The sequence below is a fragment of the Pseudopipra pipra genome, chromosome 6, assembly GCF_036250125.1.
Source record: "Pseudopipra pipra isolate bDixPip1 chromosome 6, bDixPip1.hap1, whole genome shotgun sequence".
In the NCBI taxonomy this organism is placed as follows: domain Eukaryota; kingdom Metazoa; phylum Chordata; class Aves; order Passeriformes; family Pipridae; genus Pseudopipra; species Pseudopipra pipra.
The window spans coordinates 60,371,538-60,394,149 of NC_087554.1; the positions used below are offsets into that span (position 1 = coordinate 60,371,538).

The 22,612-nt window shown below is 48.8% G+C and overlaps 1 protein-coding gene across 3 annotated transcripts in view; it reads right to left on the bottom strand.

Annotated features, from left to right (window-relative positions):
• Positions 1-22,612, bottom strand: part of DAAM1 (dishevelled associated activator of morphogenesis 1) — a 95,031-nt gene that overhangs the window by 46,204 nt on the left and 26,215 nt on the right. For all 3 annotated transcript variants that reach the window (XM_064659481.1, XM_064659479.1, XM_064659478.1), the window contains one exon: positions 8,774-8,997. In XM_064659481.1, coding sequence (XP_064515551.1) covers positions 8,774-8,956 — 183 coding nt within the window. In that variant the 5' untranslated portion in view covers positions 8,957-8,997. The remainder of the gene's footprint in view (positions 1-8,773; positions 8,998-22,612) is intronic.

Here is a 22,612-nt window from a genome sequence, read left to right on the forward strand (position 1 = left end):
CCCACCCACTAGACCAGGTTGCTCCAAGCCCATCCAATGTGGCTTTGAACACTCCCAGGAATGGGTCATCCACAACTTCTCTCTCTCTCTGGGTTTACATATACATACATATGTGCATATATACACACACATGTATGGAAAGACATCACTGGATCAACAAACGATCAACATAACAAAGAGCAAGTGAATTTACCTCTGATGGATGGATGCAGAGAGTTTAGAAACTTCTGTAAGACTACAGCACGTAAAGGCCAAATCTTCTGCATCCTCAATTAAAGCCTGAGAGCTCCGAGATTGTTTTAAAAAGGAAAAAAATGGCAAGAAAAAAAAACAAGTGGGAACTTTTTGGCAACATTTGGCATTAGCTGGTCTAGCATGGGAATTAAAAAGTCAATAAATAATGGCCTTCTGAAGCCTGCATCGGCTTCCTTTCTCAGGGGTCATATCACTTTTTCACTCTCTTCCAGGCATTCTTCTCCAAGTTCATCAATTTGATTTATCCCAGAACGCTGTGGTGTCAAGGGAAATGGCAATCAGCATTTTCTCCCCCGTTCCACATCTAATCTTTTTCCGCCGCGGGACGGCACTGCCCGCACGGCCGGTGGAGCAGCTGCCTTCCTGCCCCTGCCAGCCCTGCAACTGGCACACAGCAAACCTCAGAAGCTTGTTCTGTTATTTTTAAGCTGTTTTCTTGAAAAGTAAGACATATTAATCAGTGGCTGTTACAGTGCGAACAAGCAGCCGCCTTCACACGCATCCTGTGCCGCAGGAGGAGCTCCTCTAGCTGCAGCTTTATTTAGGCAATTAGAATTCTCAGTGTATGCAGATTTAGATCAGGGTTTTTTTTAAAAAGTCTTTTATTTTTAGTATAAGTAATAAAAACGCCTCCTCCCTAGCACTGGAGCTTAGAAACAACCCCTCAGACAAACCAACCCCTGCTAATATTATCACTGTGTATTTTTAATTCACCCACGAGAACCTGCAGCTGCAATTACAGAACATGAACAAAAATCAACTATTCATATTTCTTAATGAATAAGCATAACAGATAGAAGATTATTATTCATTTTGCCTTTATCATGTAATGAATTTCCTGAATAAAGGAAATTGCTTACAGCAAGGGAATGAGTAGAAGCAACAAGGAATAATGTGGAAGCACTTCAAAGTGCTTATGCCTACTCAACCTCTTCCCACATTCAATTTTTAGTCTCAGACTGGAGAAGACCATAATCCACCCTGCTCAGTTATTGACCTGAAAGCATTGGACAGACATAAATAAAAAATGTATTCCCTTCTTCTTCTGCAGAAAGATTATGGCCATCAATAGCTGATTTAGCTCTTCAATAAACTCCAGCTGCAGCTGGTTCATGCTCCCATCAGTTCAAACACCTAACTGAGGCAGACAGCATGTAATTCTTTAATATTAATTCAATTAATTATTTTAATAGGCTAAATGTTTTAAAGGTGTTTATATTTTAATACTAGTGTATTCTAAGAGAAGTATCTACTTAGGTTTCTCATTTTTTTTGTTTTGATATATATCTATAACGTCATATATACTTTTTTTTTCACTTTATTTATTGAGCTTGGCCTCCTGTGACCTTTTCACTGACCTCATCTGGAAAACCTTTCTCCCATTTTAATTAACCCAGGATACTTTTCCAGCCTGAGTTATTGATCCACACAGTTTTACCCTGCAGAGCACTCTCAGATCTAGAAGCCCTGCAGGTGCATCACCAGTGCACTTTTTCCAAACAGTCGTACATAAACCCTGAAAACAACAACAAAAAAAAGTGTATCAGCCCATTATTTACTACTGTGATAGCTAAAATGGGTTAAATCAAATCAACCAGAGCCGGGGACGACTGTCCTTTGGTGGATGCATCTCCTATCAATAAAGCACAGAGCTGGCAAACAAATAATATTTCAGATGTGAGTTTCTCACCTATTTAGAGAAACAAGGCAGCAGCTCCCTTTTCAGTCAGATTTTAGATACTGCCTCTGCTGTTGGCACCTCTGAGAGCTACTGAAGCTGGCAGTGAAGTCAACAGGTCAAGTGTGGCTTCGGATGTGCCTGACAGGGATACCTCATGTAAGGAAGCTCTGTATGGTTGGTCTGGGGCTAAACCATGACAAGGTTTCCCCAGATAATGCCCTGGGAAGGGCTTCAGAAGGGTGCTGGATGGGAATTAGAGGCTGCAAAGCCCCAGCCAACTTGACCCTGAAAGTTTCCCACGATGTACCACTGTGTGCGTGGGACCCAAAGGACGCAGCCACGGGAAGCAGAAGGCAGCTACAGCCTGATGCTGATGAGCAGTGAAGATGAAAATTGACTCCTTGCACACACATGGCCTGGGTGGGACACAAGTGATCCTTATTCCCCCACAGCCCTGGCTTTAGTCACACCTGGCATCCTAAAGACATTTTAAAGACACTACTCAGGTGCAAAACAGAGTCCCCCTGAGAGGAGCTGACTTCTGACAGAGGAGGGATGAGACTTGGAGCAACTCAGTCTAGCGGAAGGTGTCCCTCCCCATGGCAGGAGTGTTGGAATGAGATCATCTTTTAAGGTCCCTTCCAACCCAAATCATTCTGTGATTTCTATGATTTCAAGGTCTGACATCCAGCAGGATGCCTAGTGCAAAGCAGGCGTCAGACTGGCTTAGAGATGTTGAGTGTTGCAGGGAAAGGGAAGCTGATTGCTGTAAACAACAGTGTGGACTTGAACACTGGAGCTGATGGGAATTAGGTCCACTGAGGGGCTCAGCAGGATCCTGCCTGCAAAGCTGTGGAAAGCCTCGGCTGCCAAAGCTGACCTCGGTGATGTTCCCACGCTGAGGAACACCCAGACTCTGCCAGCAACAGATACTACAGTGGTAGGAACAGCTTCCATTTGTACCTGCAAATGGATACAAGGCAGGCACAGACTATTCCCAGCAGGAACACTTCCAGCTGAGGTTGATGATAAATCACAACTCACGTGCTGCTCAGTCCTGCTCATAATCCTCCAACAACACCACCCAACCATTGAGCAGTCAGGAAGAAGACTGCTGCTGGAGCAAATTCCCCATCCAAAGGGCCTGAGACTCCATGGTGACCTGTGCCAGAAACACTGAGCAAGTGCCAGCCAAAAAATCTTAATGCCCCAATTAAGGTCACCAGTGAGTTACCAAATGAGCTGCCCAGGCACCTCCCAGGGATGTGGCCTCCTCTTTTACGAAGTGCAAAGTGGAAAGCATTTAGCAGGTAGACCATATAATTTTTCCACTTCAGTTGTACTTCTCCTGGAAACAAAGGGGTTCCTTATGTTCTCTCTGCCTTCAACTGGGGTTGACATTGTGCTGTAACACGGCTCCTTTGTAAAGTTACGAGTTGGGAACAACATGGTTTTTGGGCAAACCCCCACACTAGTTTGCAGCTGTAACAGATACTGCAATTACAGGAGTGTTTCAGCTGAAATGTAGCGTTCCTCGGTGGATTGCTTCATTCAGGGCCGGGGAATCCGTGTAGGCAGAAAACCCTTATTTTCTCACCAAGTAGGTGTGCAACTTCTCTATCAAATGCTTACCCATCAAAACATACATTTAAGAGATTATCTCTGAGGGTGTTAACTCCACGAGGTGATGAAAACCAGCGCCGCGAGCAGCGGGCCGGGACAGGAGCGTGGCAGGTCCAGGCTGTTCACATCCAAAGAGCAGAACCTGGGCAGCCCAGTGAAAGTGAATTTAAAAGCAGGCATTACTCAATCATTTAGTTTTCCTCCTTAAAACTGATTCATAAGCCAAGGGAGCTTGGTCTTGGGTGACAGCAGTGGGATGGGATCAGGAACCTCACACTGAGTGTCTGGCCCTGGACAGACTCTGCAGAAAGGGGTAGTTTGCCCAGGACTCAAGGTCAAATTGTAATTTTTTTTTTTTCTGGGTACCAACCACATGCTTTTCTTTGCAGATATAGGGGAAATGGCTTTGGTCACCATTAAATGGCTCTCAAAATCCTCAAGTCCTTAATGCTGCAAGGACCAGGCAGCAAAATAGACAGCTGACCTGCAAGCATGAAATGCAAAGCTTGGCTTTGCAGCTGATCCCTCAGCTGCTACTTAAAAGCCGTGTTGTTTTGCAAGGCCCAAAACCTCATACTTTCTCCTTATTGGATTAGATACCGGGGAAAAAGCACATTACTGAAGTTCCTAAGTACAACTGGGTATCACTAGCAACGAGCTCCCAACCTGGTGCTGTTACTGACACACAGCACTCACACTGACTGCACCACCAATTTCTCCTCACTCTGGGACTGTTCTCTGCTCCCTGTTCAAGCAGCATATAAAATAGCAATCATCCTGGCACGGTGAGAGGAAGGGATGGCATGGCTCCACGGGACAGTTACACACGGAGCATTCTACCTAAGCACTGGTGAGCCACAGACCCGTTGCCCATCATGAAGCTTTCCAAAGGCAATAGAATTAATGTCTCTGACAGGGGATGCTATCTCCTGTCTCCCAACTCACGGCATCCAGAGAGCGGCGAGGATGAAATGCATCAGTTGCCCCAAGTATAGCAAAAACAAATGCTGTAATAAATCTTATAAGCTGCCAGAGACCTTTTTATTGTTCCTCAGGCTCCCAAGTTTCCACTACTTCATAAAGCAGCAGGGAGGGATACAGCAGCCTTCCACATCGCGGGAGGGGAAGGCATAAAGCCCAGCACTTTGGAGACCATGTGTGAGTAAGGGGCAATGGTCTGCTCCCATCCTGAGCCTGGGGGGCTGAAGACACTGCACAGCCAATTAACTCCTGAAGCCACCTCCCCAGGTCTCTGAAAACTTGTCAGCTGCTGGAGTCTGTGTGGAGGGACACAGGGAAGGTTACCTGCTCTGGTTGCATAGGTTAAAAATGGGCTGCTGCATATCACAGGGAGGATACAGGGCTAGGGCTAAATGGAGACTGCTCTAATTTCTTCTGTGTCACTAAGTCAGAGCTGAAAAGTCTAAGAAGCCCCATCGGGAGCAGTAAATGTAATTTCCTCAAAGCCTGGAGAGGACAAGCACTGAGGAGCATCTGGGGCAGCATCTCCTCTGAGCCCATTCCTCTGCCCGCAGGGATTCAGGCTGGGAGCAAGGTGTGGGACCAGGGAGAGGCAGCACCTTGTGCTCCAGGGGCAAGCAAAGCCACAGCAGGCTCAGCAGCTCCTCTGAGCATTCAAGCTATCTGAGGAGTCACCAGAGCATCTCTCCCATACCGCTGGGATGGAGATGCTGCTGTGACCCAACCTTACTGTGAAGACAGTGAGGGGCTCCTGTACCCTCTCCAAATCAAGCCATTCCACCCCCCTGCCCAGTGCACGTCCCACGGGGCCGATGCACAGCACCACACACGGAGCGTTTCATTACAAACCTCAGGGTGACAAGGAGTGTTAAGCAGATATAAAGGACATCAGTCATTTACCCATCTGGTGGAAAGTCTAGTTGCTGGCGGAAAATAGAGAGGATTGTTACAGCAAGATCTACCATATGGCACCATTATGTGGAGCTTTGCAAGTGCTTTCTCTGAGCGTGCAAGCAAGATTTCAGCCTTTGAAGAAATGCTGTATTGTTAGCCTGGATACGCAGGAGCCTCTTGAAAGAAGCTGTGGCAGATGGCACAGCTTTGTTCCCTTGGTTCGCAGGCAGTTCGTGTAACCCCAGATTTCCTCATCACCAGGGCTGAGCAGCCCCACAGCACAGCGATCCTCCTGATGTGTCCTACGGGAGGACTGATGGCTCCTGAAACTCCTTAAATCCAATGGATGTGCCTGGCAGGTACCTCACCCCTGCACAAGGAAGCAAACATCGCCGACACGAGCCGGTAAGACACACTGGTGTCGATGCAAGGAAAGCTGCACAAAATCATAAAGCCCTGTCCCAGCCAAAGGAGCTGCAAATCAGTAAATCTCGTTGAAATACCCCGCTTTTGTTTGTGCCTCTCTGCCAGCACCTGCTCCTCCCTGGGTGGCTGAGCCTGGCCGGAGCCCCGGCAGGACAGCGGACAAAGAAAAGCCTTTCAGGCAGGGCCGGTGCCCGCTTGAGCGACATCCCAACAATACTCCAACAAAAACCATTCAGCCCAGGCGAGGGGAAAGGAAGGGAAAGGGAAAAGGGTCCTCCGGGAGGAAGCGGTGATCAGTCATTGACCACAGCAACAACATCTGCATCTGACCCGAGCCAGGGAAAAGCCCCAAACTGCTGCATACGGACGGCTGGGACAGGGAGCATCATCCCTGCAGCCTGGGATGAATAGCAGGCATTTCTTACAGGCTAATTGCTACATTTTGTACCTAGGCAAAAAGAAAAAAAATCCCCGTTTGTTTCCCTGTTGTTCCTCCTGAAAAACCCTTCCACAGCCACAGAATAACCCCCTCAACTCTTTAACGACTCTATTTACCTATTCTAATTAAAATCCAAAGTGTCCATCTAACATAAAGCAGGCCAAAAAACAGACATCGGGGGAGCAGCCCAAGCCTTTAGCTGACCTTGGGAGCCACAGCTGCTCCATGTCCCTCTCCAGCTCAGGCCCTCATCCTCTGCCGCTGGCACGGGACAATCAATGATTTCTCATGCTACGGATGTTTCCTGCCTCAGACAAACAGGCACATTTAAAAACACACGAAGCCTGGAGAATATTTTGCAGGATGGCTCTAAAACGAAAGAGATTTTGCCCTCTGATTTAAGCAGCAGGCTGGGATTTGCAAAGCAAGGATCCTGCTTGATTGTTGATGTCTGTGGAAGGACTGTCCATCCAGGTGACCAAACCCTCTGCTGCAATGTCCCCAAAGATACTCTCCATCCCAGGCCTGATAGCCTCCACCCCTGCCACTCTGAGTCCCTAAAGGGAACAAATGGGGCAGAAAAGTCACTATTAAGCTGCAAGAGAAGAGCTGGCCAAGGACCAACTCCAACTGGGAAAGCCTCCGGATTCCCTCCGACCCTTTTGACTTCCCTCAACCCAATTGACTGAGACAACCAAGGACTTTGGAGGGAGCCTTAGTCCCACAGAGCAGGCACAAGCCATCCCACCCTGGATGGCCAAGCATGACAGGCTGGGTGGCACCGAGTTCCCGCAGGCGTAAAGATCAGCCCGGCACCTCTGAGTGCTTTCTCTGTCTCTCTTCCAAATGTTACACAGTGGGTTTATACAGGAACAGTGGGATGCCTTCCAAACCATTTAACTAATGCTGAAATTTAATACCCGACACCAACAGGTTACTGAGAGCAAGAAGGAGCTGTTGTAAGGAGGGGGGGTTTGCAGCTTCCCTCCCCTGAATGGGAATCTGCCCTTCTGTGCCCATGGGGCAGAGTTTGGCTTCACCCTCCCTCCCACCTGGCGCTGGCTTGGGTCAAAATCTGCCTGTTTTGGGGGAGCCAGGGGTTGCAGCTGCTTGCACAGGAGCACGGTGGGCACCCGTTGTCCCCCTCCCTATATGATCTCAATCCCCAGGGAGCCAGCATGGGTCCTGCTGCCAGCACGCCCTGGAGCAGCAGCTGCCTCTGAGCCTTTTTCTCACCCTTGGCTGGGGGGAAAAAAGTTAAAATCTCAGCAGCACAGAGCAAGGGCTGGAGAGCAGAGGCCACATCAGGGCATGCCCCAGGCTGGATTGGTTCCTGCTGGGACTGCTGGGCTCCTGCCTCGCTGCACTCACAGTGGTTCCCCGTGGTGCTGCCACTGAACGAAGCATCTGGATGAATTTAGGGGAGACACTTTGGCAATCCTGGGCTGAGATGAGGGTGCCACAGGCTTGGTGGAGCTCCAGCACATGACCCTCCTGCACAGATGCCTGCTTCAGCCTGGCTGGTGACACCGAGCCGCAGCGCAACAGGCCTTTGACTGGGGCATGAGGAGAGTGATCCATGGGAAAGAATTTCCCCAGGAAAACCTGATTTGGCCAAGTTACCAGTGGACAATAACATGAGACAGAGGCAGTCATTTCACCTGAACAAACCCAACCTGACCAGTGGTAGTTTGCAGGACTGCTGCAAGAAGAGTCCTCCTTCATCCCCACTGTGCTGTGCTGGTGTTCCAGTCTGCCAGACATCTCATCCTGCCCATGGAGAAGGATGTCTGGGCAAAATGAGCCTTTATAATACAACCTGGAGCTCTCCTCTACCAAGAGGCCTGGCTCACCAGAACCATGCTGCCTGGCATCTAACGGGATGTGCTATACCACCAGGTGTGACCAACCAGCATCATGACTCCCAGCTCCCTCTATGCATCCAAGCACTGTAGGGAAACCCCATTTCCCTGCTGAACCAACTCAAAGTAGAACACCATCCATCATATCACACCAAAATGTTTTAAATTAGAGAAAACTAAAGTTTTTTTGGCTTTCGATTTTTTTCTTAATCTGTGTTTTTCCAAGTTTTGGAACTGAGGGATAAAGAAACAATATCCTGACTTTACAAATCTCAATTTAGCCCACACCTGAGGATTTCTGTGAGGCTGAGTGCTCAGCAAGTAAAGTCTCTTTGCACCTACGGGGGATAACCTGCTTTACCAGCTTGGGACTCCCCTCATTAGAGCCTCAACCCCTGCTCTAAGAAATTAAGGCTTTCTAATGAGAAAGAGAAACCACCCCAAACTGGCAGGACTTCAGGGAGGAGCAGAGCTCAGCGCTCAGCACAACACCACTTGCAACAGCATCGCCTGACGCTCCCTTCACGCCCAAGTTTGCCCAAAAACTCCAAACCAAGGCTGGGGAGGCTGCAAAGAGCAAGAAAAACTATGACTAAAAAGTATCCTACTTACCACCAGCTCGGTGAACATGGCATCCAGCTCCTCCACCGGCGGCATGGGCAGCGAGGGCTCCATGGTCTGCAGGGCGAAGCTGCTGTCATTGCGCAGCCGGTACGTGATCTCGGGGTGGTCGCTGCTGCGGAAGCAGCAGAAGATGAAGGAGATCCCCCGACCGCTCCTCTTCCTCGGGGCCATGGCCAAGATCCTCTGTGTCCCTCCCTCCCGGGCACTAGATCCTGCAGGGAAGAGAAGAGAGGAGGCTCGAGCAGCCGCCCCGCAGTGCTGCGCTCCCGTCCCGCGGAGGGGAGGAGGAATCGAGCCACCCACGCGCTCAGCACGGAGGGGAAGAGCGGAGACGGTTTTCGTGCCAAATATTTCTGCTCAGATTTGACGTTTACAGTCCTGGCAACCTTGACGACCACGCGAATTAAAAAGATGCATTTGCTTCGCCTTGTGCTAGAGCTGGCAGCGGCAGGGGGGTCACGCCACCGCTCCCGTGGGATGAGGAGTCCTGGGCTGAACCACTGCTGCCAATCCCAGCAAGTCTGCGCCAACTTCCCCGTGCCACGGCAGCCAGGCCAGTCCCTGTCCCATACCCCCACCTCATACTCCCTCATTCCACAGGTATGGCACATTTCGGAGGCTGCTGCCAGGAACAGCTGGATGTGCTTGGGGCCACCAGGTTCCCACCACGGGTGACTCAGTCCTTGAAGACCTCATGTGGCACATGATGCCCCGAGCCAGAGACAGCAGCAGAGCTGAGAAAATATCCTGCACGCAGCTCTTAAACGTGCCCCTAAACATCCACCAGCAACCACCGGTAGGGCGGCTCTTCTTCATGGAAAGTTTTACTTGGCCTTAATTAGATAAACCCTACTTGAAATTCCAGTAAATATTTACAAGACGCGACTTCAGCTGATAAAAATCACACGGTGCCGGTAGCTCAGATTTTCCTATGCAGAGCTGACGTCGGGCACCGCTCGCGCCGGTGCTCAGCTTGGGTTTTGCTGATTTCTGAAACCCAGGTTGGGAGCAAAGCTCAGGGTAGGAGTCACGTGTCTTGACTGATTGATAACAGCAAGGACCAAGCAAATACTGCCCCAAAATTGAGACTTAAGAGGAGGGCCACCTACGAGGAATGAGGACGGAGGAGAAACACTCTAACGCGACAAATCAACCAGCAAAGTAGGGAATTTTTGAAAAGCCTAAACATTTGTCTTACAAAGCTACACACCCACATATTTTATCCCTGCGAAACAAGACGCTGAGATGCTAAGAGACGGGACAAACAGCCAAGGTTAACGCAGAAGGTTGAAATATGGATGACTCAGATTTATTAACAAAGCTATGAAGAGACTCGGGGAAAAAAAGGTCAGCATTTGGAGAAGAGTGTCTGATCTCCTTGGAGCTAACCATTCCCTCCAACTACAGATTTATACACTCAAGTAAACAGTTGCTGTGCCCTGTGGAGAGCCAGGGCCGGGAACAGACTAGGGGTCAGACATTGCACCACCATAGCATGGCAAACACGGCCCTCTCAAAATAGGGACCTTGTAGAAAATTCAGGCTCTACCCACAGTACTTTAACAGAGGATACAACCCTTGAAATTATCTCCATGGCATGTTTTTAGCACATGGTGTAATCATCTGCTGAGCCACGAATGATGGGAAACAGCTACTGGGTTTTCACGCAGGATAATCCCAGGCTGTGCAACTGCTCTGTGCCCAGTCCAGTGGGTTCCCCTTCCTGAAGGGCCCCAAATCTCATTTCACATTTTTGCATCTCGGATGCAGAAATACGCAGCCACTGGAGGAATTTCAGCTGCCATGAAAGCTCTCTCATCACGGCTCCCCAGCAGCCAACACCGCAGCAAATCCATTAGCAGCCTGCTGGCATCCCTTCGGTGTCAGGAGGGTTCTGGGACCTGCTGGGGAGTTTCTTTCCTAAAGAAGGGAGGGAAACGAAAAGCCAAAGGCACACAGACCTCTTTCGCTCCAACGTGGAGGAAAACACTGTAGGTTTGGGTTTTAAAAGCCGGGGGCAGGGCACAAAGGAGGATGCTGGCGGCTGCCCAGCGTTTTGTGCCTGGCACAGGTGCTCTGTCCCAACCCACGTGTCCTCAGCTGTGCAAAGTTTGGTTACCTGGTGATTGCAAGTCCATGGGTACAGCCACACTCTTCCCAAAGCAGGGCCTGATCCTGCTCCTGCAGCTGGTCTGGAGCAAACAGACCCATTTCTCCTCTTCCAGTGAGCATTTTCCATCCCCTTTTCAACACCATGTCAGCCTCGTCCTTGAAACCTGCTGCTACGATACAAGCTCTGACTTGGGCTTACAGAAATGTATGGAAAGCTTTTATGAGAACAACACCTGTTCTTCAGAGATACACGCTCCTGACAATGTTCTACGAGGAGTCTGAATGACAGACCAAAAGGCAAGGTTTTATTTTGGGTTTTAAAGCAGACAGTCATGTAGCAATGAAGACAAGGTATTTTTGAGCTGCTTCCAGTTCTGGAGCTATTGAGGTTCCTCATTTTCATCTATAAACAATTTAAAAAACCAAATCACCCTATAATGTAGGCTGAGTGGGCTGTAGATTATTAGCAACCAAGGCTAAAAAAAGGTTAGAGAGGGAATATGTTAGCTACCAGGCAAATAGCATTAAACCTTCAAAAGTCTGATGAATATTCATTGACATGACGGATAAAAATCAAAACACAGCACACTGGCAGGTCGTTGGGAGCTGCAGACAGCGCAGATTGCATCGTCAGAACAAAGTCCAGCTACACAGCCTCCTCCTTCCCTGCAAATCCTACAGAAATTGGTTATTCAAGGAGAAAAAGCAGCAGCCCCTGGCAATCTGGAGGCTTGCGTTAAGGAGAACAGAAGGGACAAGTTCTACACAGCATCATATGTTAAGTGTCCTGCCCCCACCTCCTGCTTGTACCTTTGACCGCTAATTAGATCAATAAATTTAAGTCAGATTGTGATCTAATGGTGCCTTCTGGCCTCTTCTATTGAACGGGCCAGAATAAATTAAGTTTAATTGCCCCTGTATGTACAGAGCCAGGGAAGATAGGATGGGAAGAGTCATTGAGGGAACTTGTAGCCAAGTCCCAAATCCCAAGGCAGGAGTGGTGGGGCTGAATCACTCCCAAACAACTTTGCTTTCACAGAAGCAAGGGTGGAAATGTGTGTGTGATGGGCTCAGCCTGGAAACTCAGAGAGAAGAGGATGAGGAGCCCACGTATCCAACCAGAATGGACTGAGGTCTCCATGCAAGACAGAGGCTATGGGCTCAGTGATGCACAGAGATACAAGTTTAGCTTTCCCTAGCCCTAAAAAAAAAAAAAAAAAAGGCATCAAGCCTACATTGCCCTGAGCAGTGTTTAAATGAAATCAGTCATTAAAAGAAAATTGGACCCTGGTGTCGCTTCCGCCTTTGCTTCAAGGAAAGGAGAGCAGCAATTACCACTTGCATATTCAACAGCCTCCTCAGCAAGCTAAATTAAACTGCGTGGAGCAACGTGCTGCCAAAGCCTGTCTGTGACCGATGCCCCAACAAGCTGGTTTGAAGCCAGCACTGGTATTGCAGCATTGCGGTCTGCAGCCTAAAAATACCCAACAAGGGTACAAACACATGCAAAGGAGAGCGCACGCTCCCCTTCACACCCGCCTCCTCCAAACCCACCCAGAAGCCAGGAGCTAAATCCTCAAATATGAATATTAGCGTGTTGTTTTTCTGGCTCCCCTCCCATCCCCTCCCAAAAGGAGGATGCAAGGTCCTGAGCGAGCTCTCTCTTGACAGGGAGCTTTATTCCAGTGCACTGCACTTGTTTTTGTGCAAGTACAACAGCAGTCACTGACCATCTCTGCAGAGTCCCAACTGATTTTGGCATCTTGGGCCATGTCAAGCTTTGTCTCCCTCCACCCCATAGAGGTTTGGCACAGCCTGGGATGCTCCTGACTGATGGAAATATCCCAACTCTCTCCCATCTTTGCAAAGTGGTCCCCTTGTCTGGTGATGGCTGGGAGGTGATTTGCCTCAGCAAGCACTTCTGGAAGACACTGTCACCCCCAACAAGTGCCAGTGCCAGGTCTCCTGGACCCCTTTTTACAGCATGCAGAAGGCAGCAATTTGGCATCCCATACATTGTAGCCCGTGCTTGTCACATCCCACCACTAAGCAATGCTGCATCCTTCATCGGTGGTTCTCCCCATGAATATAACACCTGGCCCAGGGCACGTCAAACCCACTAAATAAGTTTTTTTAATAAAACAATTCTAGGTGATTTTCCTCCCACTGTTAGTCGTGTCCAGACCTCCACTGCAATAACAACTGGATGCTCCCACAGCATTTTTCAAACGGCTGTGCGTTTGTGGCATCCCCTGAGAACCATCAAAGCCTTTCCCAGGCACATTTTGGTTTTTCACCTTACTGACCATAGACAGCCAGCACCCTCCCTGGCTCTGCTCAGTAACCTGACCTCTTCTTGGATTTGGTCCTGACTGTGAGCCCTCAGAAGTGTGTGCATGGTGCTCTGCCCATCTGATGAGGCAGCAGCATTTGGGCTCATCCCTCTCAAGAGTGAGAAGTGCTGCCCCATTTCATGTTTGCACCAAATCTGGTGTAAAGGAACACTTTTTAATGAGGAGAGTCTAAGCATTATTCAATTTTAAAAACAACAGGTTTGACATTGAGCCCTTGCATGGATGAAATGCTCAGAAACAGGATTGCCTTCCCCTAAGCAGGAGCCACCTTCCCTCCAACACAGAAGCTCAAAGGACCTGAGCCCATCACCAGCACCTCCAGTGGGACCCCGTGTTGAGCATGGTGCTGACATCCCAACACAGCTGTTCCCGTTTAAAGAAACCAGGATAAATTTTTGGCCAGAAACTCCCATGCTGATTTCCAAAACCCCCTTTCTCCAGTCCAAAGCTGTTTTTGGGCACAGACTGTACAGGAGGTGAGTGCTTTTGTTTGGTGGAAATCTGCGCATATCGACAGAGGGGGGCAAAAACCCCAAAACACTTGGTTAAAAGGCTTTAAACTATTTGATGATTGCCTTTTCTCCATCCACCTACTCTCAACACAGCAACTATAAAAGGGAATGGGGACAGGACCCCTCCTGTGATGCAGCTGCCAGGAGGATCCTGAGTCATCACTACTACATCACAAGAGCTGTAATTCTCAGTGTAAGCAAATCTCAAAGATTTGGGTTCCATGGATTTATAAATACATCCACCAAATCCTGAATTACCCCAGGTCCTCCTTCCTTTTCCCAGAAGCTATACTCTCCGAACCCAACAGAGTTCTGCATCTCCAAACTTTGCTTAGGCTCCCTGGAACCCAAAAGCCACCAGCACACTGCCCCTGATGCCAACCAGAGCTGGCTGTGGCCACAGGCTCTCAGCTTGCTTCCAGAAAGCCCCATCTGCCAAAAACCCGATGCTCACCTAAAATGTGTCACCTCCTCTTTCTATTCTTTCCTTTTATTGTGGCATTTGTCACATCCTGAAGCAGACATCTGGGCCTGCTGTCTGGCAAGAAAACATTTTGCTCTGCTCAAGGGCAGATGAGCTTCGGGGGCTCAATGGCGACATTCAGAGCGCAGGAAGAAAAATCAGACCAGTTTATTCACAGAGCCAGCAAACACTGATGTGCTCGCCAGGGCAGGAAAAAACATAGTTTCACGAATTTGTAACACGCAAGGAAAGCCCTCCTTTTTCCACTTAAAACTTACACCTATCAAAAGCAGCAAAAGTGTTGGTAGAGACTTTTTTTTTGTATGTCTGCACGGGGCTCCCACCTTGGAGGTGTTGATGATGCTATTCAGGGAAAAGAGCAACAACCTCCACGGCGCTGCAAGAGTATCCCCGCCCAGCTTGCCAGTCACCTCTCCAGCACACGAGTGAGCTCCCTGCCAAGGGAAGCACACAGGCTGTTGCCTCTGTAATCCAGTTTTAAGGGGTAAGAGTGTAGCGCACAGCAGGGTGAGACGGGATCTGTCTTAACGCTCTCCAAGTGAAATCAATCCTCGGAGCAGCGCCGCTCGCTTTGGCAAGCCAGTAAAAAAAATCTGGAGCAGGGGGATGGTTGATGGTGTGCTGCAGGACCACGTCTGTCCCACGGCATGGAGATAAGCTTGGATGCAAGGAGAAGGTGCTGAGGGCTTGCAGCATCTATCCTCCCACATCAGGAGCTGGCCCAGGGATCCCCACACAGCCCAGTACCCCCTGTGGTGCACAGCTCAGTGCACATATCCAGGGAACATGCTGCTGGAGAAAAACGTTGTTTGGCTTTTGAGGATTAAAAACCAAACCTTGCTGGAAGTTTCCCAGTCATATAGACCGTGAGTAACACCAAAGGAGGTCATGAGTTCTCCACTAAAAGGGTAAATTTGATCAGGGATGAGCTGAGCACTGGCACTGGATCCTTCAAACCACTCCAGATTGCTTCTTACAGGAGCTCCAGCAGATCAGCTCAGGCTAATGCCATTTATTTCAGGAACAAGGGCAACAAGCATGGAACCACAGACAAGACCCAGTTTGGGAACCTATATAAAAATATATATATTTCTTAATACTCACCAGGGTCCTAAATGACCCAGTTCTACAGACACACATATGCCTGTTTTTCCAGCAGCTGGGAGGATTTGTGGTCCTTTCTTTTTCAGAAGCAAACCAAAAAAACAGGGTGGGTGGGCACTGGCAGGAAGAAAGAGTTTTCAAGTCACATATTGCTCCCTTTAAGATACTGAATGATTTGCATCCTGTAACCCAGGCCCAACACTTGTCAAAGTCCAAGAGACTTCCCAGGAAGGCAGGGGGCTCTCCAGGAAGGATGCTGGGGCAGTCCCCTGCCCTCCCCTTGCCCCTGTTCGGCTTCAAAAGGCAGAAGAGAAAAACCTAACAGAAAGGAAACGCAGCGGGAGGGGCTGTTCCTCCCAGTGCTGCCCCCACCCCCTCTTGTTTTGGGGCGGCAGCTGTCAGGGCTGCATTGTGGAGGGGCTCAAAGGGGCAGAGAAGGCCCTTTCAGAGCTGAGGTTACACGCAGGAATGGATTAGCACCGACCCGGGACTCTCCTAAAAGCCTGACGCCTTGCAGAGAAGAGCCTCACAGAATTTCTCCTTTGCCATTTGAACCTGCTCTCTCAGGGATCCTTTGAGGGTGTCCGGGCTGAGTGATGCCAAGCCTTGTCGAGGCAGCCCTCAAGGACAACACCAGACAAGAGGGAGGGATGCAAGACCCCCTGGGCAGCTCAGAGGGCTCCTACAGCCCTGCTGAGCATTCAGGGATGAGCATCCTCTTCCACCCGGGCTCCATTCCTATCACCCAATGCAAACACAAGCACCATCCAGCCCCACTCCATTTCCATCGCTGGTTTTGGCCCCAGCTGAGGGAAAACGCTCATTCAAAGCACAACACACCTCCAGAAGGTGATAATACCAACTGAGAAGCCCAGCCCTGATATCACAAGTTCTTTTAACAATGCAAATGCTATTAATATAAACTCACCAGCCTGGCAAGCGAGGAGAGAGGAGTTGTATTTCCCACTGGAGGAGGATATTTGTTTTCCAATTAGCCTTTTCTTGGAGAACAATAGTTCAATCAACCTTCCTTTATTTTAATTCCTCCTTTTTTTTCATTCCCCCAGCCTCAAGCCCTGCTCCTCCAATGAATATTCGGGCTGTGACTATGATTTATCGTATGCAAAGCCTCACTGCTGAGCTTTCCATTTCACTGCTCCCCATTTCAGCAGTAGTTCCCAGGGTGAGAAGGGCTCTCCGAGTATAAAAATGAGGGGGGAAGGCAGACAGGTTTTTCCTCTCTTGAAGCCTCTTAATTTGGCTTCGCAAACTGGAGTTTCCAAGTTGCTCAGCAGCAAATGCTTCCAGTCCATCAGCACAGCAACATCTGCCACCACCACAACAAGGCTACAAGGAGCTACTGGCTGAGTCCTGTAAGGCTCGTTTTGGGTTGTGTTTGGAGATTTTTAGCACTGTCCATGCTGAAGGTGAGGCTACTGAAACCACAGGTGTTCATGTATTTTGTGGTGAGTGGCAAGCTGGTTTCTTTCTCTTTCAAGATGGAAACTGGGTGGAGGCTGCTGTAAACAGGAGTCCTTCCCAGCAGGGACCCCTGATGGGTAAATATCATTAAACTTCAAGATACCATTAAACTTCAAGACATCATTAAACTTGTAGTCTGGAAGGTGCCCAAAGCAAACAAAACACACTTGTCAGATCCCTCAGATTGCCTACCCATCTGCAATGCTGATTTCCTTTTAAAGGTTTTAAATCCTGATGTTAATCCAGAGTGATTTTTTTCCCCCTAAAGTACAACCCTGGAGTTGAGAATTCTTTGATAAATATGTCTAATGGCAGAAAAGGCCCACTGGCCGCTTTCCTTCCAGTATGACACTGATACCTCCCCGTGCTTCAGCAGATGAACACAGAAAAACAATGTGAGTTCACATCAAGCACAACACGATCCCAACAGCTCCAACGTGACGCTCCCACCCAGCCTGGGAAAAAACCAGCAACTTTTATCACATTTCACTGAAAGACTGTTTGCATTTAAACATAACAAAGAAAAGCAGGAGTGCACAGCAAGTGAGATTAATTGGAAGGCTTGATTATGTTTTTTTTAAGTGGATACAACACAATGTAGCTGATGGCACAAGCCCTGCTCTGACCACAAGCTCTGCTGCACCACCCTGTGCCACGAGTTTCCAGGACAGCTGCTCAAATCCACCACCTGCAATTCAGAGACCTGTCTTAATAGAGGCACATGGTTTTAACTGCCTAATTATCCGGCCTCCTACAGAGGGCAGGGAGCAAGGAAGGGCTCACACTGAAGTCACCTGACACATCACTGCCAGGGGTCGACCAAAAGAAGGTCCCTCTTTCCCAGCTGGAGCATCCAGAGGGGAATGTCAATCCAGTGGAGATCCCAAGGGGATGCATTTAAAAATCAATAGAGGCTATTTTAATGCTTATTCCGGGAAAGTATCAGCATCAGCAGCATCAATACAAACCAAATTTAAACACACTGAGTACATGCACAGGATTGTCACTTTTTCCCTTGTGCATTGATTTAACCAAATCTGGTTTTCCCCAGACAGTGTGAACTCTAAATAGGGCATACATAGCATCCCTAGTGTTTTAGACAACTTGCCAACCTCCATCTCTATATACTGTTTATAAAATAAGCCTCTCCACCCCACTGGAGCAAATGTTTCAGTGAGGAAACCCCCTCAAAGGGGCAATATCACAGCAACAGTGGCCACCTCCCTGCCAGGGCTATATACAGAGTGGATTTCTCATCTTGCAGGTTTTCACACTGCACCCATTTTGCAATACAAGCTTCCCATCCCTGGAGATATTTATACAATCATCTCCCTTTTCATTAAAAAAAAGAAGCCTTGCAATTGCAAAGAACTGCTTTGAAAAAGTGACCCAAGGGGATCCTAAGAGGCTCAGACACCCTGAGAGAAGATAACTGTGTTTGATTTTTTAAAATTGAATCTCATCTGCAGCAGGAGGGCAGACTGGATGTTTACATATCTGGCACTAACCACACTTCAGATGCATCCACGAGCACAGATGTACCTTCCCAGAGGCCAACACGGGCATGACATGGGCTCAGAGAGCCACAATGTCACCCCCTCCTGCTGGGGTGCAGCACCACACTCTCTAACCCACCAGCATTCTCTGTGTACCCACTGATCTCTGCAGAGGTGCTCCATGGCTCACACCACCACTTTGCCCACCTTCCAGAGCCCTCAAACCAGTTCTGCCCCTTCCCAAGCTCTGCTGGTTTTGGCTGGAGTAGAGTTAATTTTCTTCACTGTATCTGGTATGGGGCTGTGTTTTAGATTTGTGTCGCTAATTCAGAGATGTTTTAGTCCTTGCTGAGCAGCACTGACACAGCCAAGGCCTTTTCTGCTCCTCAGCCCAGTCCACCAGCCAGGAGGCTGGGGATGCACAAGGAGTTGGGAGGGAACACAGCCAGAACAGCTGACCCCACCTGACCAAAGGGATATTCCAGACCATCTGGAGTCATGCTCAGCATTTAAAGCTGGAGGGCACATTTGGAGTGATGGAATTTGTCTTCCCAATTCACCATTACACGTGATGGAGCCCTACTTTCCTGGGGATGGCTGAAAACCTGCCTGCCCATGGGAAGTGGTGAATGAATTCCTCATTTTTCTTTGCTTGTACGTGCAGCTCTTGCTTTCCCTGTTAAAATGTCTTTATCTCAACTCATGAGTTTTCTCACTTTGAGTCTTCTGATTCTCTCCCCCATCCCACCAGGGGAGAGTGACAAAGATCCTGTGTAGGGCTGAGCTGCCAGCTGGACCAAAACCACGACACAAGCTCACAACTCCTTGCAGGTAGCCTCTTGCTCGGGGTTGGCGTTCACCACTCCAGACAGCAAAGTGAAAATACTTCTCCCCATCGACACCAGTCCAGTTTACTCACAGTCCAAAGTGATGAAGAACCTCTTTGAGTTTCCTGAGTCCTGGGGCTGGTGGCATCTCACAGAGCTCTTCTTATCTGCCACCTCGGAAAGACTTCAGGCACCGCTGGTGATCAGTGCTTTGTGACATTCCTTCAAAGCTCACTTCCTTTCCTGGCTCCAGGGTGATGTATCTGACTGACACAGCTCTGCCAGCTCTCCAGTGAGAAAGTGCATCCCCAACACTCAGAAATACACTCCCATTCCTTCAGCAGCTTTGAAGCTGAAACACCTCTATGAGCAAAGGTGGCAACTGAGTTGGCTGATAGAGGCCGCTCAGGGCTGCAGCTTTCCATTCATCAGATGGTGAGATCGTACAACACAGCCCAGACAACACCACTGATAACAAAGTGGGGCCCAGCAGGTCTAACCAAGCTTGAAACCCAGTGCCATGATCCCTGTTCCTCAATTCATGCTTCCTCATGCTCATGCTAACAAGGGACACAAGCAAAGGCTTCAAGCGGGGCGAGCCACGATCACTGGGCTCCCGAGGTAGCTAAAGCAGAGCCCTGACAACAAAAAAGCAAAGTCAAGCCACTGGCTCAGGGACTGCAACAACATCAGAGCAGCTCTGCTGAGACACCCAAAGGTACCATTGCTCTACACTTTGTCACAAGTCAGAGGTCACCTCTAGACAGGCTAGGTGAGGCTGTTTTCTGCTTAGCTCTTCCCACAAACACATCCATCTCATATCCTGAGATGGATGATACAAGAACATCCAGAACCTTCAGCATCCAGAATCTCCAGCATTCAGAACCTCCATCTCAACACAGAGCCTGCAGGGTTGCTGCCTAGCCACTGCCCTAAACCTTGAAAAACATTTTCCCCTGAGTCTGACCTCTGTATCCCATTGCCCCAGATTAACACTGCAGTTTGGGTGCCCTAAACACATGGTAATGAAATAACTCAGAGAGAGACTGACCCTGAGATCACCCACAGTCTTATGCTGTCCACAGGGGAAGGAAATTAAATGGCTTTTGGATAACAGATCTTTGCAGCATTTTCCATCATAAGACCTTGTAACATTGCAGAGAAAGCTTGAAAAAGCTGCAAATTGGATTTAGGTACCTGAAAATTCCAGGTTCACTCCACCACTGTCAGAGTTGTAACAGGAAGAGAAAACACCCTGAAATAATTGCCTCTCCAGGCAAAAACTTTCAAACCCCCATTAATGCAGATTTTTAGAGCTGGCACGAGCTACCCATCCTTATCAACTGCAACATGAGCCGTGAGAGCAGGCAGAGAGGAGAAAAAGCATCTTCCAGGCAATCACAGGCATTTTTTTCCCAGTTGAGTGCCTAGTGAGGAGAGCAAGCCATGCATCAACAGGAGCACTTGACGCCTGCCAGCACTTTCTAAATTCACTTTCAGTAGATTTACCAACAGTCCTATGGAAAAGGAATGTGTGCTATGCAAATCCAGCCTCAGACTGCTCCCTGCCTAATCTAGCTTTGGATTCAAATGCTTATTACCATGGCGTCTAATCGGGTCATGTGTAATGGACAGGTTTAGACTGGGCTCCCAGTGCTTCAGCCCTGTTCTTACTAAGGAACCAAAGAAAAAAAGAAACAAAGAGGGAAAACCCCCCAACACTGCAAAGAATTCAAGCTCTGGTGGAAACCCAGCGTGGAAAGAAGTATTGACACCTACCAGTGAAAGCCAGGCTGATATGCAAACATTTGGCAGCTCACCAAGAACACACTGAATGTCAAGACCTGTTTGCACCCCATCATACCCCTGCAGGGAAGTCAGTGGCTTGTCTTTCAGTGTCTCTCCCTTCCCCCCAAGACATAAGGTGATGAAATGATCTCACATTCATGGCAGGACCCATCTACCAGCAGCACCAAGCCCAGCTGGTCACACCATAACCTCCAGACTACCTTACAGATGCTCTGAGCACCCATGCCAGCACTTCCAGAGCCTCGGTAACACATGCCAACCAGGAGCTGTTGCTGGTGTGGGGATTAAGGGGGTCCATTACTGCATCAGGGTCTGCAGCAGGACACGGGGACCATGGGAATGTCATTCCTGGAGGCCACCACATCTCTGTTTGCTGGCACCAGCCACACAGCAAGGCTCACGCCACAGCCAAGGTAATCTCTGTTCTAACCTGCACCAGACAAGGTGATTCATTTCACCTTGAGTTTGTCAAATACAGTTGGTCTGTCCAAGCCATACATCACCCCTGGTACCTCCAATATACCTCCACCATGCAGCTACAACTCAGCCCACTGTGCACCAGAAATAACCCAGGCGCAGGGACCCACCACTCAGGCTTGACAGGTTCTCCTCTCCCTCTGCTGCTCATCTGCCACACTGTGCTTTCCTGCAATGAAGCACGGGGAGGTTTCCAACAGCATTAACGAGCTCCCACCTTCAGGATGCTGAATCCCAGCAGCTTGGCCTCCCCTGCCTCAACAATGCCAAATGCCACATAGACTGGCAACCAGCTCCAGCAAAGGTTTAAGACACCCAAATGTTGACAACAGCCTCTGATGACCCTACAAGGCTTCACTGAGCCTGCTACAGAAACCACTCTTGGTGGGGTAAGCAGCAGTAGGAATACCAAAAGGAACAAAAAAGATTTCCCCCTGTGAATATAAGCAACATAAGGCACTTTTATATTAAGGCTGCAGGATGAACTGACTTTTATTAGACATCAGAGAATTCACACATAGGCGAACATCCCCCCGGCAACACCTACGTGTCTGTGCAGAGACCCACAGCGTGGGCTCTCTGGTGTCTCATAACATGGTAAATCCAACTAAAGCACTCTTTATTGGCTTGGATGTTCATAACATTTATGTGTATTCTCTGGTCTCTAGTATGGACTGAGGTTTCATTGCATCCCTTAATAAAAAACCTCCGCAACACCCTTCTAACGTGATGCCTGTTTTGACAAAACTTGAAGCAGCTCCATGTATTTGAGATGAAAACCAATCTGAAAGAAAGGACAAAACCAGCCAATGGGCCTGATGGATTGTCTGTAGTAGGGGAGGAGGACCAGATGGACAGACTGACTTTAAAGATTCCTTTCATTAGGAAACTAAACTAAAATAATGGGTTAACTTTCAATGATACACGCTACTACTGAGGAAAGTGAGGCGGCTGATATTCTGCTACTCAGGCACATGTGCTCTTTGGTTCATCGTTTACTGAATGAATATTCAAATTCTTTGAAAGGAGAAGAGAAAAAAACCAAAGAAACCAGAGGTTGCAGTGTTCTCATAAGCCTGTTCAAAGACTAAGCCAGATTTACCAAGGACTGTATCACTGCCTGGCTGTGTGGGCAGCTGGCCAGGCTCTTCCTTCCCAGCTTACAGCTGC